The sequence below is a fragment of the Typopeltis vanoorti genome, chromosome 21, assembly GCF_054136105.1.
Source record: "Typopeltis vanoorti isolate ZY-2024b chromosome 21, IOZ_Tvanoo_1.0, whole genome shotgun sequence".
Lineage (NCBI taxonomy): Eukaryota > Metazoa > Arthropoda > Arachnida > Uropygi > Thelyphonidae > Typopeltis > Typopeltis vanoorti.
Window position 1 is genome coordinate 94,620,366 of NC_143569.1, and position 23,836 is coordinate 94,644,201.

Genomic DNA, 23,836 nt, shown 5'->3' on the forward strand with positions numbered 1-23,836 from the left:
AATTCTCTTCTAAGCAGTTCTCAAAGTTGATCTTATATATAAAAAGGAGAGTGTTCCTGAGACCAGAGAAAACCTTAAATATAAAATATCTTAAATCTTAGTTAAATATTATTTATTTATCGTGTGACTTTTGAGGTATATTGTATAATCATTTTAATTACTTAGCATCTAATGAAATAAACATTTTACAACTGTACTTAATTAGGAAGCTTCATCCAACTTTAATTGTATCATGAGCCACAAGATGGAGCCACTTACCCAGGTGACAGGGCATGTACAATATTATTATCATTCAGGCCTTCATGGAGTCAAAAGACTCATCGTGGGAGGTCCTTCCTAAGAAACACAAAGTCTATCATACCACTCCTTGAACTCATTGACCGTTCTCGCTCTCACCACTCCATCAGGCAATGCATTCCACGGTTCAACCACCCTCCATGCAAAGAAGCCACTCCTCACCCTCTTGCTCAAAGTTTCCTTTCGTAACTTCCAGGGATGGCCTCTTGTCATCACTCCTTCCCGCTGTTCAACCAAGCGAAAGAACTCCCCAGTGTCAACCCTGTAACTACCTCTCAACAGTTTAAAAGTCTCAATCATATCACCTCTCCTTCTGTAGGAGTGGATCTCGATACAAATGGATTTCAACCAGTCAGGAATTAAAGTTAATTAGGGATAACTTACTCACTTAAGCATTTAAGACACTGTTGAATGGATACTAAAAAAAAAGCTTTTATTTAAGAATCTTGATCTAACTTTACAGCAAGAAATGTGATAACATAATGAATTGCCAAACAATTCATTAATGTTATACATTTGTACATTTAAAAAAAATGTACAAATTGTTTAGGTATTGTGTATTATGATACTTTGCTACTTAGCATTCTGAAATTTTTTTTTTATTTTTTTTTTTTTTATTTATTAAAAAGCCTCCATGGAGTTGACATGAGTGAAACTTCCTAAGACTCATCATGGGAGGTCTCACTCAACCAGCAACATACCTGTTGTACTGAATCTTGAAACTCATTCACACTTCCAGCATCACACAGCACATCCCCTGGACATGCATTCCATTCTCTATATAAGAAATCTACTCATACTCCCTTTTAACCATATCATTAAGCAACTTTCAGGGATGGTCTCTCATCTCACATTCATTCTATGCATAATATATCCTGAATTGGTCCTGTAAAATCCACCTTATCAACTTAAATATTATTATCACATCTCTTTTCTGACTATCTTGAATTCAGCAATTTAGATTTCCTTGCCCTTTCTCCATAATCATCCCTGTATGCTCTGGCAATGACTTAGTTACTTTGTTTTTGGAATCCACAATGGCAACTAAGCGATCAAATTTGTATATAATAGTCCAGGGTGACAAAGCATAATATACACCCTCTCCCAGATATGGTAAGTTTCCAACAAAGGGAATGGGACATTTTCAGTGAATATTAGTAATAGTGCAGATGTGGTAGCCCTGCAAGAGGATTTGAATAAGCTAGATAGATGGGCAAATGAATGGAGGTATCAGTTTAATGCGGCAAAAGGTAAGGTCTTGAGGTTTGGGAAACATCGATGGGATGCTGCATACTCTATGGGAGGAGTTATACTGGAGGAAGTAGGGGAGACAAGAGATCTGGGGTTGATGATTGATAGAAACCTGAAGGTTAGGGGACATATTGCAAAGGCGGTGAAGGTAACACAGATGATTGCTGCAATTATGAGAAGGACACTGACCTGCAGAGATAAGAGGGTTATCATTCTGTTGTATAAGTCTCTGATCAGACCACACTTGGACTATTGTTCTCAGATTTGGTCCCCAGGATTTGAAAGGGATAAATTAACTGTGGAAAGGATACAAAGATGGATGACAAAGATGGTTTCAGGACTGTACAAGGATAGTTATGAGGACGGGCTGAGGGAATGTGGACTGCAGAGTTTGGTGGATAGAAGAAGGAGAGGTGATATGATTGAGACTTTTAAACTGTTGAGAGGTGGTTATAGGGTTGACACTGGGGAGTTCTTTCGCTTGGTTGAACAGCGGGAAGGAGTGATGACAAGAGGCCATCCCTGGAAGTTACGAAAGGAAACTGTGAGCAAGAGGGTGAGGAGTGGTTTCTTTGCATGGAGGGTGGTTGAACCGTGGAATGCATTGCCTGATGGAGTGGTGAGAGCAAGAACGGTCAATGAGTTTAAGGAGTGGTATGATAGACTGTGTTTCTTAGGGGGGGTGGGACCTCCCCTCGATGAGTCTTGACAGACTTTATGTTCTTAGGAAGGACCTCCCACGATGAGGCTTTTGACTCCATGGAGGCCTGAATAATAGAAATAATAATAATAATAATTTCTACTGTAAATGGATACCTTCCTAGTTGGAATACTAACTGGATCCACTAGTTAGTATTCCAACTCATCATCATCACCCAGTGAAACACTGATGTCATGAATCACATCAGTGTTTCACTGGGTAATGATTTTCCATTCTTTCATTTTTTTTTTTTTACAAAAGAGAGCAAATAACCTTTCTCACATCTGTTGAACCTTCTCTACATGGAACTTCCCATGTTATCATAATCAGGGTTTAGAACTGTACAGAATCACAGTATGATAAAATGGGGTGGGGGAAAGCTCTGCATTAGCAACATTGATTTCAGCAAGAAAATATTGTAAGAATATGTAATGGAAATCTGGGGAAAGTCAAAAAAACAGTATCAGAGGAAATCACTTGAATTGTTCCAGTTATACAAACTTATCTGGACTGAATCTGTAGATCTGCTATCCTGCAAAGTGATGTAAATTGCATATGCTATTTAACTTAACTTAACCCAGGCAAATAATATCTCTTATTAAAAACTTGTTACTCAACTTTAAGGATTATATAGCAACTTAGGACTCTGGAGAATGCCAGGAAACTTTCCTAGTAACTTAACATGGATCTCCACCAACTGAACTTATGAAAACTGGCTCACTTTCAAAATAAAAACGAAACAGTGCTTTATCCCATGTTAAAATATCAGGAGCTATCAGGAAAGAAAATATCTGTGAGAGCTTCAAAGAGAGCTGCACTGGTTCATTATTGTTAAAAGAAACAGAAGTAACTATAGCGGTATCATTAAAGAAATTATTACCAAAATCAAAATAGAACAGAAAAAGAGTCAAAGAGTATAATTTCAAAATCAAAATAAGATATGCAGATACTCCTTCTGCAACCTCATGTAGAAGCCAAATAACAAGATTAAAGAAGACAGGATAATAATGAAAATCCCCAGAAACAATCAACCACTATAGCTTTTTTCTAATTTATTATTATTATTATTCAGGCCTCCATGGAGTCAAGAGGCTTGTCGTGGGTGAAACTTCCCAGGAAACACAAAGTCTATCATACCACTCCTTGAACTCATTGACTGTTCTTGCTCTCACCACTCTATCAGGCAATGCATTCCACGGTTCAACCACCCTTCATGCAAAGAAACCACTCCTCACCCTCTTGCTCACAGCTTCCTTTTGTAACTTCCGGGGATAGCCCCTTGGTATCACTCCTCTCTGCTGTTCCACCAAGTGAAAGAACTCTCCAGTGTCGATCCTGTAACTGTCTCTCAACAGTTTAAAAGTCTCGATCATATCACCTCTCTTCTTCTATCCACAAAACTCTGCAGTCCACATTCCCTCAGCCGATCCTCATAACTAACATTGTACAGTCCTGAAATTATTTTTGTTATCTGCCTCTGTACCCTTTCCACAGTTAATTTATCCCCTTCAAATTCTGGGGACTAAATTTCAGAATAATAGTCTGAGTGTGGTCTGATCAGAGTCTCATACAATGGAATGATAACTGAATGGAATGGAATACAAAATAACAACTACTCATGCTCTTCTAGAACACCATTCTGTGTTTCAGGAGAGACCTACACCACCACAAGATGTTACAACAGCCTTCAAAAGTTACAAAAAAGGCAAGGCTCCTAGGTCCTGATAGATTGAGATTTATTATGCCATCAATCTTCCTACTCCCAGGACTGGGAGTAGGAAGATCGATGCGCTGCTATGATATCCTGGTCATACTCTTTAAGAATATATTAACAGAAATATTCCATAACAGTTTCTTGAAAGCTACACTGTATTCCTAAAAAGGATAACGATCTGACAAATGTATCAAGCTGAAGACCTACATGCCTGAGCAATATGGATTACAAATCTCATCATGTATTCTTAAGGAATGTGCACTACAGTTGGCTATGTTCTTGACCTAGTTATTTAACGAAAGTCTTGCAGTGAGTAGGTTTCCTAAGGAGTGACAAAAGGGCAAAATAGTACCACTCCACAAGCATGGTTCTAAGACAGTCTCCAACTATAGGCCAGTCTGCATAACTGCTGTTGTGGTCAAAGTGTTGGAGAGATTGGTAAGGAATAGAATACAGGATTGGGTTGATGAATGCAGCATTCTTTATGATGGTCAGCATGGATTTGTAAAGGGTAGGTCCTGTTTTAGTAATTTACTTGCATTTTATGCCTTATCATACTGTATATGATTCTCCCTTATCTAACAAGCATGTTAGATAAGGGAGAATCATATACAGTGATATTCTTGGACATTACAAAAGCATTTGATTACCACATGATAAGTTGGTGTACAAGCTGCAGAGGATGGGAATAGATAGTATATTGGTTAGGTGGATCAGAGATTGGCTCTCTGAACCACCCTCTGAGTCACTCTCCTCAAAAAAAGAACGTAACTAGTGGCATGCCTCAGGGTTCTGTTCTTGGGCCATTGCTGTTAACTTGTGTGTAAATGATATATTATGTAGACTGACTGAGGATCTTCAGTTGTTTGCTGATGATGCAAAGTTGGGAAGAATTATAAGTAGCACTGCTGTTGTTGATTCCCCTTCAGGAAGATTTGAATAGAGTTTTAACTTGGAGAGAGAGGCTGTAGTTTTAATATCAATACATACAAGGTGTTGCATTTTGGAGTGCAGAAATATAAAGCTGTATACTGTATCAATGGTGCCATATTGCAGAAAGTGGATGAGATTAGAGATTTGGGAGTGATGGTTAAACACAGTAGACTGAAGTTTAGAGGGCATATTGCTAGTGTTGCAAAGGCTGCACATCGTAAGGCTGCTATGAGAAGAAGTACTCTAATATGTAAGGGTAAGAAAGTGGTTGTGCCACTTGTGTGGTGTGACCAGTGCCTCATATATAAGGCACTGGTCAGGCCGCACTTGGACTATTGTGCTCAGATATGGTCACCTGGTTTTCAATGTGCTGCAGAGACATTAAAGAGGGTCCAGAGATGAGTGACTAAGACAATGTCAGAACTTTGGAATGCTGGCTATGGAGAGAGGTTAAAGAAATGTGGATTGCAGTGTTTGGTGGATAGGAGGAAAAGAGGTGATATGATAGAGACATTTAAGTTAGTGAGAGGATTTTATCAGATTAATCCAGAGGGGATTATAAAAAGAGTAGAAGGTGAGAGGGGAAGAACCAGAGGTCATCCCTGGAAGTTGTGTAAAAGTGTGGTGAAGAGGGTTGTGAGGAGTAGATTTTTTTGCATGGAGAAATGTCAGTGAATGGAATTTATTCTTTGAACTCTAAGGAGACATTTTGATATTGCATCTATTCCACTTGTATATCATCCTTCTTTTACAAGAATGTGTTGTTAATGCAAGGAGTGTTAAGGATTTTAAGATTCTATATGATAAATTTTGTTTTCATTTGAATGAACCTCCCATGATGAGTTTGCCAACTCCATGGAGGATGTAATAATAATAATAATAATAATAATAATAATAATAAAAAAATGTATATGATGGTACTCAACATTTCAATATAATATCACTTCTATGCTTTGGATTACATTATTAGCGCCTCCGTAGCGCAATTGGAAGAACGACGGTACATTGCGCCCTTCGATTGGAATAGGCCTAAGTTCGATTCTCGTCGCGACGGGAGGAATCTTTATCTGGTCGATTTCAATCGAAGGTGAGTTAGCCGATCTCATACGGAGGTAGCAGGGTTTTTTCTCCCGGAAACTCGGGTTTTTCATCCCGCATACATACAAATCGGCCCTTCAGAACACACGCAATTTACAGACAAAAATTACTAGTTGTGGTGGTGTTGGAGGTGGGCGGTAGATGGCGTTGATGAAGATGATTCGTAGTAGAGGTTAGGTGTAGAGACAGTTGTAGGTGTCCTCCCGCGATGAGTCTTCGGACTCCTTGGAGGTATCAGGAATAATAATAATAATAATTATCGAGTTCCAGGGAGAACAATCCATTGATTCCTCATTAGGGATATAATCTGGCTGGATAAGCAGTTACAGCTTGTATGCACACTACTGTCAATCAACCTAAATAAAGCATTTGACAACATATGGCATACTACAATCTTACAATTTAGGAATTAAACTCTTCTTCTTCCAATTACTATTTCCAAAATCCTCAACCTTGTGCAAGCACAATTCCTTACCTATCATTTACAATATATCCCCCCCTCCTCTTTTCTCCTTCCTATATACCTGTAAGATTCTATATCCTTTCATTTCTATTCCACTTGTATATCATCCTTAGATAACCAAGTTGTGTCTGCCAGTCTGCCACCCTGACTCAGTTGTTATTTCTGATAATACCATGTTCAGGTCATTACTCCCTTTCACTTCATTACCAGTCACTAATAAGCATTTCAATGAATTGAAGATTTCTGAATATTAAATTAATTAACATAACAATTAATAGTATATTCTTTTCCACGCACCAATAAATATTTCAGAAACTTACCACAGTTGAAACCAATGATAAGGCGTCCAAAAATGAGCAACTCAACACTCTCAGAAGCTTTGCTAAATCCCATCAGTACAGCTCCTATAACACCCATTATGTTGTTCAATAGCAATCCTCCTTTCCTGTAGTAAAATTAAATAAATAAGAATATTCATTTTACATAGTGATTGTATAGGTAATAGTAACATAAATAATGTAAATAAATGCCTAAAAATTAAAACATGAAACAGATTTTGCAAATTTACTCATGTTTATGAATCAAAAATTGTTTAATTCTTTATGAAGTTATCCATCTATTTTTAGAAGGATAACTTGCCCCGACACACACATACAAAAAAAAATTAAACAGAAATTATTATTTTCATCATCACAGAGACTTCAAGAGAGTTAAGTACTCATCTAGGGAAGTGATACATCACCCATACTAGCCGTTATACCTTCTCTTAAACTCATTCACACTAGAAAATTAATATAAACATTTCTGTTAAATATTATTATTATTATTATTATTCAGGCCTTCATGGAGTCAAAAGACTCTTCGTGGGAGGTCCTTCCTAAGAAACACAAGGTCTATCGACTCATCGAGGGGAGGTCCCCCCCCCACTAAGAAACACAAAGTCTATCATACCACTCCTTGAACTCAATGACCGTTCTCACTCTCACCACTCCATCAGGAAATGCATTCCATGGTTCAACCACCCTCCATGCAAAGAAACCACTCCTCACCCTCTTGCTCACAGTTTCCTTTTGTAACTTTCAGGGATGGCCTCTTGTCATTATTCCTTCCCGCTGTTCAACCAAGCGAAAGAACTGTTAAAGTGCATGAAATACTTACTTTATCATTTTATAGTGTGTGTCTAGTTACATTCAGCACATGAAGTAACCTGCTAGGCAATGACAATGAATATCCAGTTATTGGAAAAAATTAATAACAGTCATCATCATCAAATTCCCGCCAGGGGAACACAAGAATTTGACGATGATTGTTATAGGATAACAAGACCTAAACATGAAAAGTTTACACCATTACTGATTTCAAGAAATTAAAGATGCCAAGAAATTATATTTTTGGTTTCATACTTTATCCAAGTGTAAGCAAACAAAATTTGTGCATAAAGTCACTTCACGACTGGGCTACTTGTATATAGAGGCTGATGACCCCACATCATTTGCCTTAGTATCCCATAATGCAAAAGCACATATGCTTATGGACATGTATAATGCAATGCAATATGGGAAGGACCACTACCCAGACTGCTTTCAACCTTTATTGAGGTTTCATCAGTGGGAGCCAGACCCAGAAGTAAAAGCTTTCAACATTACAGATTTCCTTTCTACCGTTTTCTGCCAAATTAGCATCATCTCTTAGGAATCCAATATTGTCAAATGTTACATTACGTTCTCCTAAGGCACTTCTAACTGCATCAACCAATATAGATCTTCATCTTCCGCTGAATCTTTTTCCTGCCATCCTAGTATGAAATACCTAATTCACAAATCTTTCCTCTTCCATTCTGTTCAAGTGACCATCTAGATTAGCTAGGCTCACATATTTCTGAATGCTAACATGTCAAGTTCCTTCCTAACATCTTCATTTTAATATGATTCTGACAGTGATATCATATATTCATTGCCCTAATTTTTTTAGAACACTAATATCCACAGTCTTCATTCTTTGATCAACTGTTTTATTTCTATTCCAGCTCTGATTGATAAATTAAAATTAGTTCAAACACTGTATTATATACAGCTAGTTTAGTGTTTTAATCAACTTCTCTTTTATTTCATACAAATTTATTCAATCAACTCCCCATCATACCCATTCAGGATGCACTTAGATGCATTTGATGTTTTTAATGTTCTCGTCTGTTTTTGCGATGTCTTTTTATTGCTGAGTTTCATGCCAAATTTGTTATACCAGTTATTAAATTTTGTAAAGAATTTTAAAGACTTGTACCAGATTAAGACTGTAATATCATCTGCATATAGTAAAGAGCTGGCATTAACATCTCCAATACAGATATGAGGTGTAAGGCCACCTTCCTTCATAACGTGTCCTTCTCTTTGCTTGATTAAATTCAGTTTTGAAGTGATGAGTGCATGTAACAAGAATGAATTTAAGAGAAGGCATGACAGCTGGTTTGGGTGATGTATAGCCTCACTTGAGTCCTTGACTCCCTGGGGGGGGTCTCATATAATAATACATCAAGCCATCTTCCTGAATCTCCTTTAGTTCTAAATGCTGACATACAACTCAAACTTTAAGTTGTAAGTCAGCAGTTAGACCTGAAGACTACATATTACTTGATATAATGTCCCATTTATACCATATAATTAATATGTTTTGAACAGTTTTTTTCTTGGTACCTTGCCTTTTCTAGATACCAGGGGCGAATATTCCAAGTGTGCAGTGCTCATCCACTGATTATCAACATCACCGATATTATATTTTTGCATTTATTCCTGTTAAATACGACCCCCCCCCCAGGGTAATTGTTTCCAGACTTTGCATTATTCCTAAAAGTAAACAAATAGATTACTTCATGAAGAGGGCACTTTTCGACATGCAAGCATCGCATCACATTTGCATTAATACATATACCTTTGAGCCCTTTGAAAAGATGTATAGATTGCACAGCAGGTCAAATTCTTAGCGTTCTAGTAATTTTAAACTGCTCAGAAGGAGAGGCAGGGTGAGCTCTGAGACAAGAGCACCTAGAGGCTATGATTAGTTATTGTGTCAACCAAACCAATTAAACATTGTCATTTGTCATGAGTTGCTGTTTTTGTTTTCTGAGTTTCATCTGTTTTGCGTACGTGAAGTGTGAACTGACGTGGCAGGCAAGTTTTTAGAAATAATATAGACAACTTTTTAATATATAATTTCGATCAATTTATAACTTCTTTGCTCATATTTACAATGGGAAACATATTGTACTTGAAGGAGGTAAGCCTCGTTCTCCTGTTCCAAATTTTACATCTTTGAGTAATTCAAATATATCAACCAAATACAGCATTCTCCTTCATCATTGTTTTCTAATATATCTTAAAACAAATACATTGTCCCTTACTCTACATAGATCTGGTTACAATTAATTGATAAATTAAAGTATTCAAAGTTATCCTACAATTAACTGCATTAGACCAATTTTAAGAGTTTATAGCACATCAGTGCTATAAACTCTTAAAATTTTCGTACATCGATAAAAATGCAAATCATACGGTCAAACTGATGTGAATTTTGTAGTGTGGGTTGCATAAGCCACGACAGCATATCCAACTGAAATGGGCACGCGACATCACCGCTAGATACAAATCCTCGTGATATCTCCATGATTACTGATCTGTTTGACTCAAAGTGAAAATCTGCTTCTGAATATCCCTTTGGCATGAACTCAGCTGGTTTCTTCTCAAAGTTGCTTTTCCACAATTTGTCTTAGCTTCTTCTCAAGTATGCTTGCCTAAATTTTACATGGAACACTCAGCAGGGAACTCTAGCAATTCTCACATTGAGTTTATTTTATTGCTGCTGTTTAGTATTGAATACTATAGCTGCTTATTCCTTTCCCTGATCATTATTGCTGAATATAACATCTAATATTGTTCTTTAGTATAATTAAAAACTATTATAATTAACAATTTTATAATCATTATTTAAAAAGGAATAGTAATTAATAACCAGAAATTAATAATGATCTTGCATTACTTCATACACAAACTTTGTTTGATTACATTTAGGTAAATAGTTAGTTAGGTAAATGAATAAATAAGAATATAATTTTTTGACTATATAATTTACTTGATAACAAATGAAAAAACTTTCTACAACCATCTCTATTCCAGAGTATCATAATAATAATATAATAATAATAATAACAACATCATAATAGGTGGGGGTGTAGCTCAGTGGTAGAGCGTTTGATTTGCATGTGAAAGGCCCTGGGTTCGATCCCCGGCACTTCCAATATTTTCCTCAATGAGTCCTTGACTCCCTGGATGTCTCAGATAATAATAAGGTGATACATCTTCTTTTTGCTACTTGTATATAAAAAATATGACCTCATTATTAATTCAATGTTTGTCTGGGAGCTACTCTGGGTCTGGCTCCACTAATGTGGTTTTCCACAGGTAGGGGAATTTACTGAAGTGGCCTTTATTGGTGTCTTGTGGTGGATGCTTTTCCCTGGGAGATGAGTGGTTCTGCTTAGTGATGAGGTGTGCCTGTTAAAACCACTGCAGAGTATCTTTGAGTGATTCAGAGTTAATGAGTTAAAATGATCCTTCAGGTCACTCATCAAGGATATTATTATTATTATTATTATTAATATCTTGCCTCCATGGAGTCAGAGACTGATATTACATGAAATGCTCATCCAACCATGCCTTAAACTGCATTCCACTCACCAACCATTCTCCATGCAAAGAACCTGCTCCTCACTCCTCTGCTCAGACCCTCCTTATACAGTTTCCAGCGATAGCCTTTTATTCTACCCCTCCTCCCATTCTATGAAAAATCTCTTCTATGTCAACCTGATAACAAACCCTGACTACCTTATATGTCTCAATCATACCCCCTCTCCTCCTATTCACGAGGCTTTGCAATGTACATTCTCTCAATCTATCCTCGTGCTCCAGATTCCAAAGACCACTGTGAATCTTCTCTAGACCCCTTTCTAACATATCCTCATCATCATGAAAACCCAGCAATGTGCACAGTAATCCATATGAAGGCTAATCAAGTCATCATATGGATAATTGTGGTTCTGTAAAGCCATAACATCAGCTTTACTCTGCATTGCTCTTCCCAATTTTACATCATCTGAACAGTTGCATATCACTAGTTAAGCCCATTCCAATATCCGTGTGTAGAGGCTTAAGTGCTGTGAGGACATCATGCTGGAGGCTTAATGGATTTTTTTTTACAACACTCAAAAAGAATTATAATAGAATTTAATACTTCCTATATTTCGTCCTAGTCACTAGGACATCTACGGGGATTACAAAAACAGTTAATGTAACATACACACGAATAATAAACAATACTGAGCCCAACCACGTGGGTGACACTAAAGTCCTATCTAGTTGGAGCGCCCTCTAAGGGCAGTAGTAGGTGGCCTGGAATGTAAGGTGGGACCTCTGGTGATGAGTGTTTCCCAAATCTTCGGAAGCTTAATACAACCGTATTTATTCAGATTTGGTTGGTTTTTGAGAGTTGCTGCTGCTTCCAAGAAATGGCTACAGTGATCACAGTATCAAAAAAATAATCAACTTCCCCCCCCCATTCCCCATCCTTCTCGTCAACAAGAATTTAAAAATGCCATCAGCATACCCTACATCCGTGGTACATCCAAAAAAATAGCCAAGATACTAAAAAAGTACAACCCACACACAGCATATAAGCCCCACCGCAAACTTGCTACCCTTATCCATTCTACGAAAGATCAGCTCCCTCCTCTCTCTTTACCTGGAGTTTACAAAGTACCCTGTTCCTGTAAGCTGGTGTACTTTGGACAGACAGGCAGATCAGCATCCATCCACTTAGAGGAACACAAGTCTTACATCTGCAAACACAACTATGGCCATTCAGGCTTGGCTGACCATGTTTTGGATACCACCCACAGGGTATAGATGAAGAAAGTATTTTTTAACTTGGGTATAGTTATGTTAAAGATACCAAGCAATTTTAAACCTGGTTTTACTCCATTTTTCCCAAGTAAGCAAACAGACAAAATGTCAAGTTTGCGCCTGCAATTGATGCAAGACTAGCATCAATTGCATCAATTGATGCAAGACTAGCTGATCCCACAGGTAGTGTAAGACCAAGGCAACTCGTGGTAAAGGTGGAGCAAGCTCTGATCACTAATCTTAATATTTACCCTTAATGCCAAAACACATCTCCAAGAAGGGGATGTATGATGTTTTGTATTAAATTAAAGGCAAGGGGCCACTACCCAGACCGGTTTCGACCTTTATTGAGGTCTCATCAGTGGGAGCTAGGCTAGAAATAGAAATGCCAAGATTTAGTAATGCAGAGCTTGTAAGTATTTTACCAAAACAAGTTACCACAAGGTGTTATAACTTTATTAAATAAAAATCTCAGGAGGAGATATAAATGTAGAAAGTATTTTTAACTTGGGTATAGTTATGTTAAAGATACCAAGCAATTTTAAACCTGGTTTTACTCCATTTTTCCCAAGTAAGCAAACAGACAAAATGTCAAGTTTGCACCTGCAACTGATGCAAGACTAGCTGATCCCACAGGTAGTGCAAGACCAAGGAAACTCATGGTAGAGGTGGCATAAGCTCTGATCACTAATCTTAATATTTACCCTTAATGACAAAACACATCTCCAAGAAGGGGATGTATGATGTTTTGTATTAAAGGCAAGGGGCCACTACCCAGACCGGTTTCGACCTTTATTGAGGTCTCATCAGTGGGAGCCAGGCTAGGTTGAAACCGGTCTGGGTAGTGGCCCCTTGCGTTTAATACAAAACATCATACATCCCCTTCTTGGAGATGTGTTTTGGCATTAAATGTAAATATTAAGATTAGTGATCAGTTCTTGCTCCACCTTTACCACGAGTTACCTTGGTCTTGCACTACCTGTGGGATCAGCTAGTCTTGCATCAATGTGTGTATATCTGATGTCTTGTTTCTTATTTCTGTTTGTCAAGTGACGCATCTATGGTATCTATACCTTACCAGGTATAGATACCATAGATTGGAGCCTTGTAAGGGCCACTGAAAGCCCACTATCTGGAAAGCCCTAAATGCACTCTGAAGTGGACCAGGATTACCCTGGATGCTATAAGAGCACTACAGAAAGCCTTGGGACCTGTCACTAGACCATGGGATAGGAGACTTACTGCAACAACTTGACCCTTGCAGGCAAAGCCTAGCTTACTGATCCTGGTCAGGCCATCAAGGACCACAGTTTTGCCAAAGCAGGGGCTAGAGTAATGAAAAAATACCAGGATCCCCCTTTCCAGATGTCCATGACATGGATTGCACATGGCAAACATGGCAGCAGGGCACTGGATCACAGTGATGCTGGTCTGAAAGATAGGAGATAAAAAATTCTCAGTAAAAGTAGAGCAAAGAATACAGGAAGAAAAACAGAAAAAGAGAAAGAATTAAAAGGGCCAGTACAATCATTGAGAAGTCCCTCCACCATAAATGTGTCCCACATGGGGTGGGAAGGAACAAGAGGTCATTCCTGGAAATTGAAATTGAATAAGAGTGTGGTTGGAAAGGGCATCAAGACTAAATTTTTCACTTTGAAGAGCAATTAATGAGTGGAATGCATTATCAGTCTTTTGTGAGTACTTTATTGGTGAATGTGTACAAGGAAAGGTATGACATGTATTATGAGTTAGCATATGGTCTCTTGCAAAGCCTTTGTCCTCTGTGGAGGCACCCCAAACAATAATAACTCTTTTGGATTTTGTTAAAGCATTTGACAGGATTTCAGAGTATTTGTTATACAAATTCATGGGGACATATGCAAAACAGTGGTGGCTAACTATTGACAAGAATTGGAGAATAACGTATAGAGGTGGCAAGTCTAAGAGAAGACAGTGATCAGTGAGAACCATAAGATTTTATCATCAGGCTTTAACATTTATATTAATGATACTAGCATTGAATTGGATAGTCATATACAATTATTATCATCATCATTATTACTGTATGACAATTTTTTGCTGATGAGGCAAAGTTAAGAATGGTAATAAAGGACATTTCTGACTTACAATCCTTACAAGTTGATCTGGAGACAAACTGGTGTAAATGACAATAACTATCAGTTTAATATTGTTAAAGTGGAGAGTTACACATTTTTTTTTGACTGAAAACACTGCAGTCAGGTTATTATATTAATGGTAATTTGTTATAAGTGATCAATGAAGCTAAAACCTGAGAATATAATAGTTAAAGTTCGGAGGCCACATTGCTATATTAGTGAGGACATCACATGCAATAACTACAATGTGAAGAAAACACTAACTTGTAGGTATTCTTTCCTAGGAGGCTTTCATATGCTTAGATATGATCATCCAGGTTCAGAGATGATATGGAGACAATTGAAAAACAGCAAAGGGTAACCATGATGATATCTGACTTATGGAATTGTGAATATGAAAACAAGCTGAGGGAGTGTGATGAAAGAGGGGAAATCTCCTCTCTTCCATCTTTTTTCATGTTAATTGAAGAAACCTCTAATGGCACAAGTATCTCTTAAACAACAAAGGATAGAAACATAAATCAGTAAGGAATTTTACCAACATGTGAGAAAACATCCCAGTTAACTTCTAGGAATAATCATAATCCCCAACATACAAGTGAAATTTTACAACTCCTGGAAAGTATGGGGGAAGGAGCCTTGTATTTATCCCTAGAAGTTAATTAACACATTCATTGCCAATCCCGCGATATCGCGCGATGCGAGTTCTCACCAAACGGCCGATCATGCGTTATCGCGTGGACGTCGCTAACTAAATAAAAAAATTTTAAAAATTTGGCCACCACACGAAATTCCAATTTTCAGATTGGCAACGAACGATATCACGCGATGCGAGTTATCACCAAACGGCCAATCACGCGTTATCGCGTGGATGTCGCTAACTAAATAAAAAAATTTAAAAAATTTGGCCACCACACGAAATTCCAATTTTCAGCTTGGCAATGAAAGTGTTAAGGGTGTGGCTAGGAAGTATGTTAGGCAAAAAAATGCTTCTCATGAATGTAGTACATTTTCAGTGAATATTTTTAAAGCAAGATATAATAGGCATTTAGATAGTATGTGATTTAGGAGAGATGCCCACTCGCACATCATGACACAATTTAATGGAATAATTCGTCCATTAAATTGCATCATAAGTGTAAACCGGCACATAAGCCTAAATACTTGTTTACTCTCACACAATGAGTCCTCTCCAAGTACTGCTTGGAGAAGACAGTAGAATAATAATAAATTAAATTATTAAGTTGCTAATATTTCACTAAATTTGTGCGCTGAAGATTCCAGCATCTTTGAGTAGCGCATGCAATCAGGTGGCTTTGGAAATGTTTCTGATCACAACTGAAAGAAAATGAAATGATGCCCTATTATGGCACACTCTACAGCGAGAAAAAAAAAAAAAGTTATTCAAAGATGGTCATAAAATGACTATTTCTCAAATCTTTGGTAAATGAATGCAGCCAAATATATTATTATTATTATTATTATTATTTAGACCTCCATAGAGTCAAGAGACTCATCACAGGAGGTCCTTCATAGGAAACAAAGTCTATCACACAACTCCTTGAACTCATTGACTGTTCTTGTTCTCACCACTCTCTCAGACAAAGCATTCCTGACACACTCTATAGCGAGAAAAAAAAAAGTTATTAAAAGATGGTCATAAAATGACTGTCTCTCAAATCTTTGGTAAATTAATGCAGCCAAATATATTATTATTATTATTCAGGCACATTCCTGGCACACTCTATAACGAGAAAAAAAAAGTTATTCAAAGATGGTCATAAAATGACAGCCTCTCAGATCTTTGGTAAATTAATGCAGCCAAATATATTATTATAATTATTCAGACATCCATGGAGTCAAGAGACTCATAGTGGGAGGTCCTTCTTAGGAAACAAAGTCTATCGCACCACTCTTTGAACTCATTGACTGTTCATGCTCTCACCACTCTCTCAGGCAAAGCATAGTGCTATTGAAGATAGAGTAAGAGTTATGTCCATACAAAGTAGAGATGCAAGAGGGAAATAGTGCCAGTGGTTTTGAGGAAGTATGGTGTGAGATAGAGGTGAATGGAATCAAATATTTCGTTGGATATTGTTATAGACCGGGTAATGTGGATGGTGGTGATAATGAAATGTATAATCAAATTAGCCAAACAAATAAGAAAAGGGTGATCATTATGGATTATTTTAATTATGGCAATATAGACTGGAATGATGAGATACCAACTGGAAGTAAAGAAAATGAGTTTCTTGAGTTTTTGAGAGATAACTACCTCAGACAGTATGTAACAGAGAGCACGCGAGGATTAAGGGTCTTGGATTTCGTCATCTCATCAGAGGATGTAATTATAAATGACGTGTCAAATCACCGACCAATTGGTGAGAGTGAGAATGAGTTGATTACCTGGGTGGTTGCCAGCAGTGAGAGGACCTCTGTGAAAAAAGGGTATATGTGGAACTACAAGGGGGGGGGGTGATTATGAAGAGCTCAGGAGACAGCCTGCAGGTGTAGCATTGAATGAGCAGTTAGCCGGATAAGAGATCACTGCAGCTTGGGAGATTTTCAAAAACTATCTAGTAGATGCAATGTCTGAGTGTGTTCCAAGGCTGAGAAGATCAAATAAGGTAGGTGTAAGGTGGATGAATAAAGAGATTAAGCAAGCGATACAGAGAAAAAGGGCATTGTGGAAACAGCATAAGAGAAGTGGAAATAAACAATTCCATGAGGTCTACAAAGACCAGGCAAGGAGGGCAACTTGGTTGGTGAGGGCAGCTAAAGAGAGGTATGAACAGCAGTTATCTAATGAAGCTAAATGCAAGTGACCCTAGCACTACGTGCTAGGGTCACTTGCATTTAGCGGACGCTTAGTGATCGCCGATACTTTATAGTTTACTATACTATATTCGGCAAGAAACTCTCTGATTCCAATCTTTGAGTTTCTTATTCGGTTTTAAAACAATGTGGGATTTAATATCCCCTTAATTTAAATAATGTTTTTGTTGCCGAATTGAAGCTTATTAGCTCTTTATATTTAAGTAACTTAATGGTTGCACCTGTTTGGAAACTCGTATAGCAGAGTATAAGTTCTTTTCGCTATACACTTTGGTATTAACTTGGTCTAGCTACTCACTGATGAAGCCTCAAAAAAGGCTGAAACCGGTCTGGGTAGTGACCTCCCCACCATAATGTAATAACAGCATACATTTCCTAGGAAAAGTGTTTTTACATTATGGGAAATACCTAAGAATAGTGATCAGAACTTTACCGAATTTGCTGCGAGATTTCCGGTATGGCACTACGTGCTAGAGTCACTTGCATTTAGCGGACGCTTAGTGATCGCCGATACTTTATAGTTTACTATACTATATTCGGCAAGAAACTCTCCGATTCATCTTTGAGTTTCTTATTCGGTTTTAAAACAATGTGGGATTTAATATCCCCTTAATTTAAATAAGCTAAAAAGAATCCTAAGGAGTTCTTTTGATATGTAGCCAGCAAAAGAAAGAATGAATATGGAAGGATGACACTGATTGGAGAAAATAGTATAAAGAGAGCTGTTGCAGAATGTGTAGTGGAGATACTTAATGAGCAATTCATAAAGGTCTTTCAATCTTGTGAATGTGACTTCATGGCGAGATTGACAGCAATAGATGATGAGGAGGAGAATGACTTACAGTCAGTCTTGCAAGAGGTGTATTGGAAGTTGAGTAAACTAAATGTTAATAAGGCTGTGGGACTTGATAATAGATCACCACGTATTCTGAAGGAATGTGCAAGGGAGTTGACACCTGTCTTGACATATTTTTTTAATACGAGTTGTGCACTCGGTCAAGTCCCTATGGAGTAGAACAAGGGCAAGATTGTGCCACTTCATAAAGGAAGTGATCGAACTCAAGCATCAAACTATAGGCCTATCTGTGCGTCAGGTGTTGTGGTTAAGTTGTTGGAGAAACTTGAGAGAACTAGGATCCAGAGTTAGGTTGACAACAATGGTATTAACTTTGATGGACAGCATGGATTTGCGAAAGGGAGGTCATGTTTTAGTAATCTACTTACCTATTACAATAAAGTGACTGCTTCCTTGGATAGAGGGAAAGGATACAGAGTAATATACTTGGATTTTGCAAAGGCTTTTGATAGAGTACCTCATGATAGGTTGACAATCAAACTAGAGCAGATGGGGTTGGATATTAGATTAGTGCATTGGATTGGAGACTGGCTATCTGAGAGGTATCAACAAGTTGTGTATGGAGGAGTGAAATCCAGGAAAAGGAAAGTCACTAGTGGAATGCTCAGAGGTCTGTTTTGGGGCCATTACTGTTTGACTTGTATATTGACGATATAGGTGAAGATTTGGATGGAGATATTCAGTTGTTTGCAGATGATGCAAAGTTGGGATGAACCATGAAGAGTCGTGAAGATGTTGTGGCCTTACAGGAAGACTTGAATAGATTGAGTGATTAGGCACAGAAATGGGGATGCGAGTTCAATGTTGCAAAATGTAAGGTTTTAAAATTTGGAAATCAAAGATGGGATGCAGAATTTATGCTTGGTGAGAATATATTGTTGGAAGTAGAGGAAATAAGAAATCTGGGGGGAGGGGGGGGGGGTGATAGTGGATAAGGATCTAAAATTTAGGGGACACATCGCCAAAATTGTGAAGACAACACAAAGGCTTCTGGGAATGATGCAGAGGACACTGACGTGTAGAAGTACAGAGATTCTTGTTCCATTGTATAAGGCTTTGATTAGACCGCACATGAACTATTGTGCCCAGATTTTGTCACCTGGTTTTCAGAAGGATGAAGAGATGTTGGAAAGGGTCCAAAGGTGATTGACTAAGGTAGTTTCTGACCTCTAGAATGTCAAGTATGAGGAAAGATTGAGAAGATGTAAATTGTAGAGTCTGGTGGACAGGAAGAAGAGGGGAGATATGATAGAGACCTATAAGTTGGACCTATAAGGGGGCCTGTGTAGCTCAGAAGTGGCATTTGCACTCTCCGGCACTTTACCGCATGAAGATTTACAATTAGATTTGGTGATCCAAATCTAGTCGCTGACTAGAGGAAATTTTTCGAAGACTTTTTTCAACCGGTTCCCAAGTTAGTTGATCTCTGGCACGGGTTAGCGGGTTTTTGCTCCTGGAAACTCGAGTTTTTCATCCTGTAAACTCAAGAAAATCGACCGTCAAACCCACACTATTTTCAGACATTAAAAATATTGTGTTAGGGTTAGGGACTACGAGACGGCAGCACTAGCATGCCGACTTCTTCACTGCATACCGATGAATCAGTGATAGCCTTGAGCCAGCTATCTCTCTGATTGGGTACCAGTGGAGATTGAACTTCCCACTCAGTCTCCAAAAGTTAGATAGGTAAACGGCCCCATCTACAACCTATATGGGAACAAATAGGTGTTAGCTGATAGCTAGTATAAGTTGGTAAGGGATTGTTATAAGATCAAAGCTGTAGAAGTTCTACAGAAAATAGTGGGAGATCGGGAGAAAACCAGAGGTCATCCCTAGAAACTGTATAAAGAGGGTGTGTGTATGGGAGTGAGAGACAGGTTTTTTTCATGCAGAGTTGTATATGATTGGAATGCCTTGCCTGAGAGTGTGGTGTCTGCAAAGAGTTTGAATGTATTCAAGGCACGGTATGATGAGCTGTGTATGTGTGTGTGATAAAAGGATCTCCCAGATGAGTCTTTGACTCCATGAGGTCTTTGGATGGTAATAATAATAATAATAATAATAATAATAATTATGATTACTTCAGCACAAATAAATTCCATGGTTTAAACCACTCTCCATGCAATGAAACCACTCCTCAACCGATTGCTCACAGCTTCTTTTCGTAACTTCCAGGGATGGCCTCTTGTCATCGCTCCTTTCTGCTTCACCAAGCAAAAGAACTCCCCAATGTCCACCCTGTAATGCTTCTCAACAGTTTAAAAGTTTCGATCATATCACCTCTCCTTCTATCCACCAAACTCTACAATCCACATTCCCTCAGCCAATCCTCATAACTGATATTGTACAGTCCTGAAACCATCTTTGTTATCTGCCTCTGTACCCTTTCCACAATTAATTTATCCAATTCAAATCCTGGGGACCAAATTTGAGAACAATAGTCCAAGTGTGGTCTGATCAGCTTCTTGTACAACGGAAAGTTTTATCTCTACTTTTATCTCTACAGGTCATCGTCCTTCTCAGTATTACAGCAATCCTCTGGGTTACCTTCACCACCTTTGAAATATGCTATATGAATTTCAGTTTTCTATCAATCATCACCCCCAGATCTCGTCTCCCAAACTTCCTCCAGTAAAGCTCCTCCAATCGAGTATATAGCTTCCCATCAATGGATCCCAAACTTCAAGGCTTTACATTTTGCTGCATTAAACGACACCATTCATTCACTCATCTGTCCAGTTTATTCAAATCCTCTTGCAGGGCTGCCACATCTGCAAGAGGATTTGAATAAACTCACATTATCTGCAAACAACTGAATATTCCCCTTGCAATCCATTGGCAATGACATTAATATAAAGGTTGAACAATACAGGTCCCAATACTGAGCTCTGTGGAACTCCACTTGTAACCTTCTGCTTCCTTCATATTGCTCCACCAAACACAACTCTCTGATACCTATCAGACAACTAATCCTGAATCCAGTTGACTAACCTGACATTTAAACCCATGTACTGCAACTTAAATATCAGCTTATCATGTAACACCTTGTCAAATATCTTTGCAAAATCCAAAAAAACAGCAGTATATGCCTTTCCAGCATCAACTGCTCTGGTCACTTTATTATAAAAGGCAATCATATTACTAAAGCAAGAGAGCCAATTAACAAATGCGTGTCGATTCTCACAGATAATATTACCCTCATCTGCCCAAAGTTGTATATAGTCCCTCACTAATTTTTCCAAGACCTTAACAACTACCGATGACACACAAGCTGGCCTATAATTAGACACTTCCAGTCTGCTACCACCCTTATGCAACAGCAATATCTTACCTTCCTACCATTCCTTGAGTACCTTTCCTGCAGCCAGACATTTATTGAAGAGTCAGGTAAACAAAGCTATCAGTTCTTTAGCACATTCTCTCAAAACCCATGGTGAAATATCATCCAGTCCCACAGCTTTAATGACATCCAGGGTACTTGGTATTTGTAACTCTCTCCTCTTGCACCTCTAAACTCGCTATCCCTCTAGTATTGAAACCTTCTTTCCAGGATGAAATACTCCAATAAAGTGCTCATTGATCAACTGCACTATGTCCTCTGCATCAGTCACTCTATTCCCATTTTTATCCTGCAATGTCATTCTCCCACAATCATTTCTCCTCCTACTGGCCACATAGCTAAAAAATTCCCTAGGATTTTCTTTGGATCTTAGTGACAATCTCTTCTCATATTCCAGTTTTGCCTTTCTCACCATACTAGTCACTCTCCTGGCCTGTCTTATATTCTTCGTGCATCTGCTCTCCACTCTCTCTCTCCTTATATCACTTCCATAATCTCTTTTTCACCTGCAGTTCCTCTTAGATATTTTTTGTCATTCACTTTACATCAAATTGTGTCCTTTTCTTCACTCGTGAAATACAGCTTACTATTGCTGATAACAAATATTCCTTCACAATTTTGCAAGCACCAATAATATCCTGGGCTTCCAATTCCACCTCCATGGTACTACCTCAAATTGATATCAAAGTCTATTATAATCACTCGCCTTATAATTCCACGTACGTACCCTTTTCTTTGATACTCCTGCATGTCTATTCATCTTCCAAGTCAAAACCACATGGTGAGTCTCTCTCCAACTGGGGGAGCGATGTCATCTCAGTTATTATCAGCTTATCTGATGCTATGACCAAATTCAAAACTCTTGAACCTCATGTTCCCTCTATTACATCTTGCCAAAGACATTTATCCCTCAAGAATTTATCCCTCTAGAAGTTACATTCACTTATTACTACATGCATTTTTCTCTTCTCAACTTATACTGCTGTAGTTGAAATCTCCATTAACAATCATTCTTCTTGCACTTGTCAAGCTCAACTGCCTAAACATCTCCTGCTCCCCACCTGCTGTGCTCCTTAGTTTGTAGCAACACCCCACTAAATATCCTGTCTTGGCCACTTCTACCTCACACCATATGCTTTCAAAACCCTTAGTGTCACTGCCTTCCAAAGCCTCCCTGCTTAGAGGACATAGGTCATCAGTTATCATAAGAAGTACTCCACCACCACATTTTCATTTCCTATCGTGCCGAAAAATGCTGTACCCTGCAACTTCAATTCCTGTTATTATATCATCTTCCATCAACCATGTCTCAACGATCCCAATAATCTTTGGCAAGGCTGATGCTATCAGCGCCACCAATTCATCTCCTTTATTTTGGATAATTCTGGCATTCGTATAAAGCATAAAGATGTCACTGCTTCTATACATGTCATTATCCCATCTATATACCACTGGGCTCAGTGTTACCTGATGTCATTCCCTTTCCCTCAAGTACCCATTCCCACACGAGGCTACCCCTGCTACCATCTGCCCTGGGAATTATAGTTTCTCTGTAATGACACATCGACTCATTCAGAAAACAGCACTCTCTCCAGATGAGATGCCTTTGTCCTTCCTCATTCAAATGCTTGCGGTCTCTCGCATACAGTTCCCTTCTGTCCTCCTCAAACACCCTCCAAGCATCCACATATTCCAATCCTCTCTTCTGACACATTCTGGCTATTATGCTATTCAGTATCATTGCTCTTCTGCTCATCTCGTCAACATCATACCTGGGCAACACACACACACACACACACACACAATCCTTCCTCTCTTTGTTTTCTTTTATACAACCTTAAGCAAGAATCTCAGATCTCTCGCTGCCTAATTTACATTGCCTCTAAAGTGATACGTGCCCATCATCATAATCATTTCATCCATCCTTTCACCCCTCTTAATTGCCATAGTCACACTTTCTATCGTCCCTCCAGGCAAACACTCCACTAGCATCCTATCTTGCACCCCAAGGATCATCAAGTCTCCATACATCACACCACTTAACACTCTGTTCCTTGACTGCTTCTGTTCCATGCTGAGCTGCATATATAAATATATACAGTTCAGCATGTACAGCAAGCTTAATATTTCATATTCAGAAAACTCTAAATAATGCAGCCATACTTAGCAAAGTTAGGAGAGTGCTTTGTAACTGCTGATTTTACTTGTAATGACTTCTATACTGTCTTCCTCTATTTAATCCTGTGTGACAGAGTTTCCAGAGTGCAAGTATACCAGTCCTCAT

The 23,836-nt window shown here is 38.3% G+C and overlaps 1 protein-coding gene and 1 non-coding gene across 2 annotated transcripts in view; one reads left to right on the forward strand and one right to left on the reverse strand.

The window, feature by feature from the left end:
* Positions 1–23,836, reverse strand: part of LOC150095123 (glucose transporter type 1-like) — a 407,241-nt gene that overhangs the window by 146,572 nt on the left and 236,833 nt on the right. The window contains exon 6 of the mRNA XM_090411496.1: positions 6,777–6,901. Coding sequence (XP_090267622.1) covers positions 6,777–6,901 — 125 coding nt within the window. The remainder of the gene's footprint in view (positions 1–6,776; positions 6,902–23,836) is intronic.
* Positions 10,672–10,743, forward strand: TRNAA-UGC (transfer RNA alanine (anticodon UGC)). Its single transcript has one exon. It is a non-coding gene; the product is annotated as a tRNA-Ala (tRNA).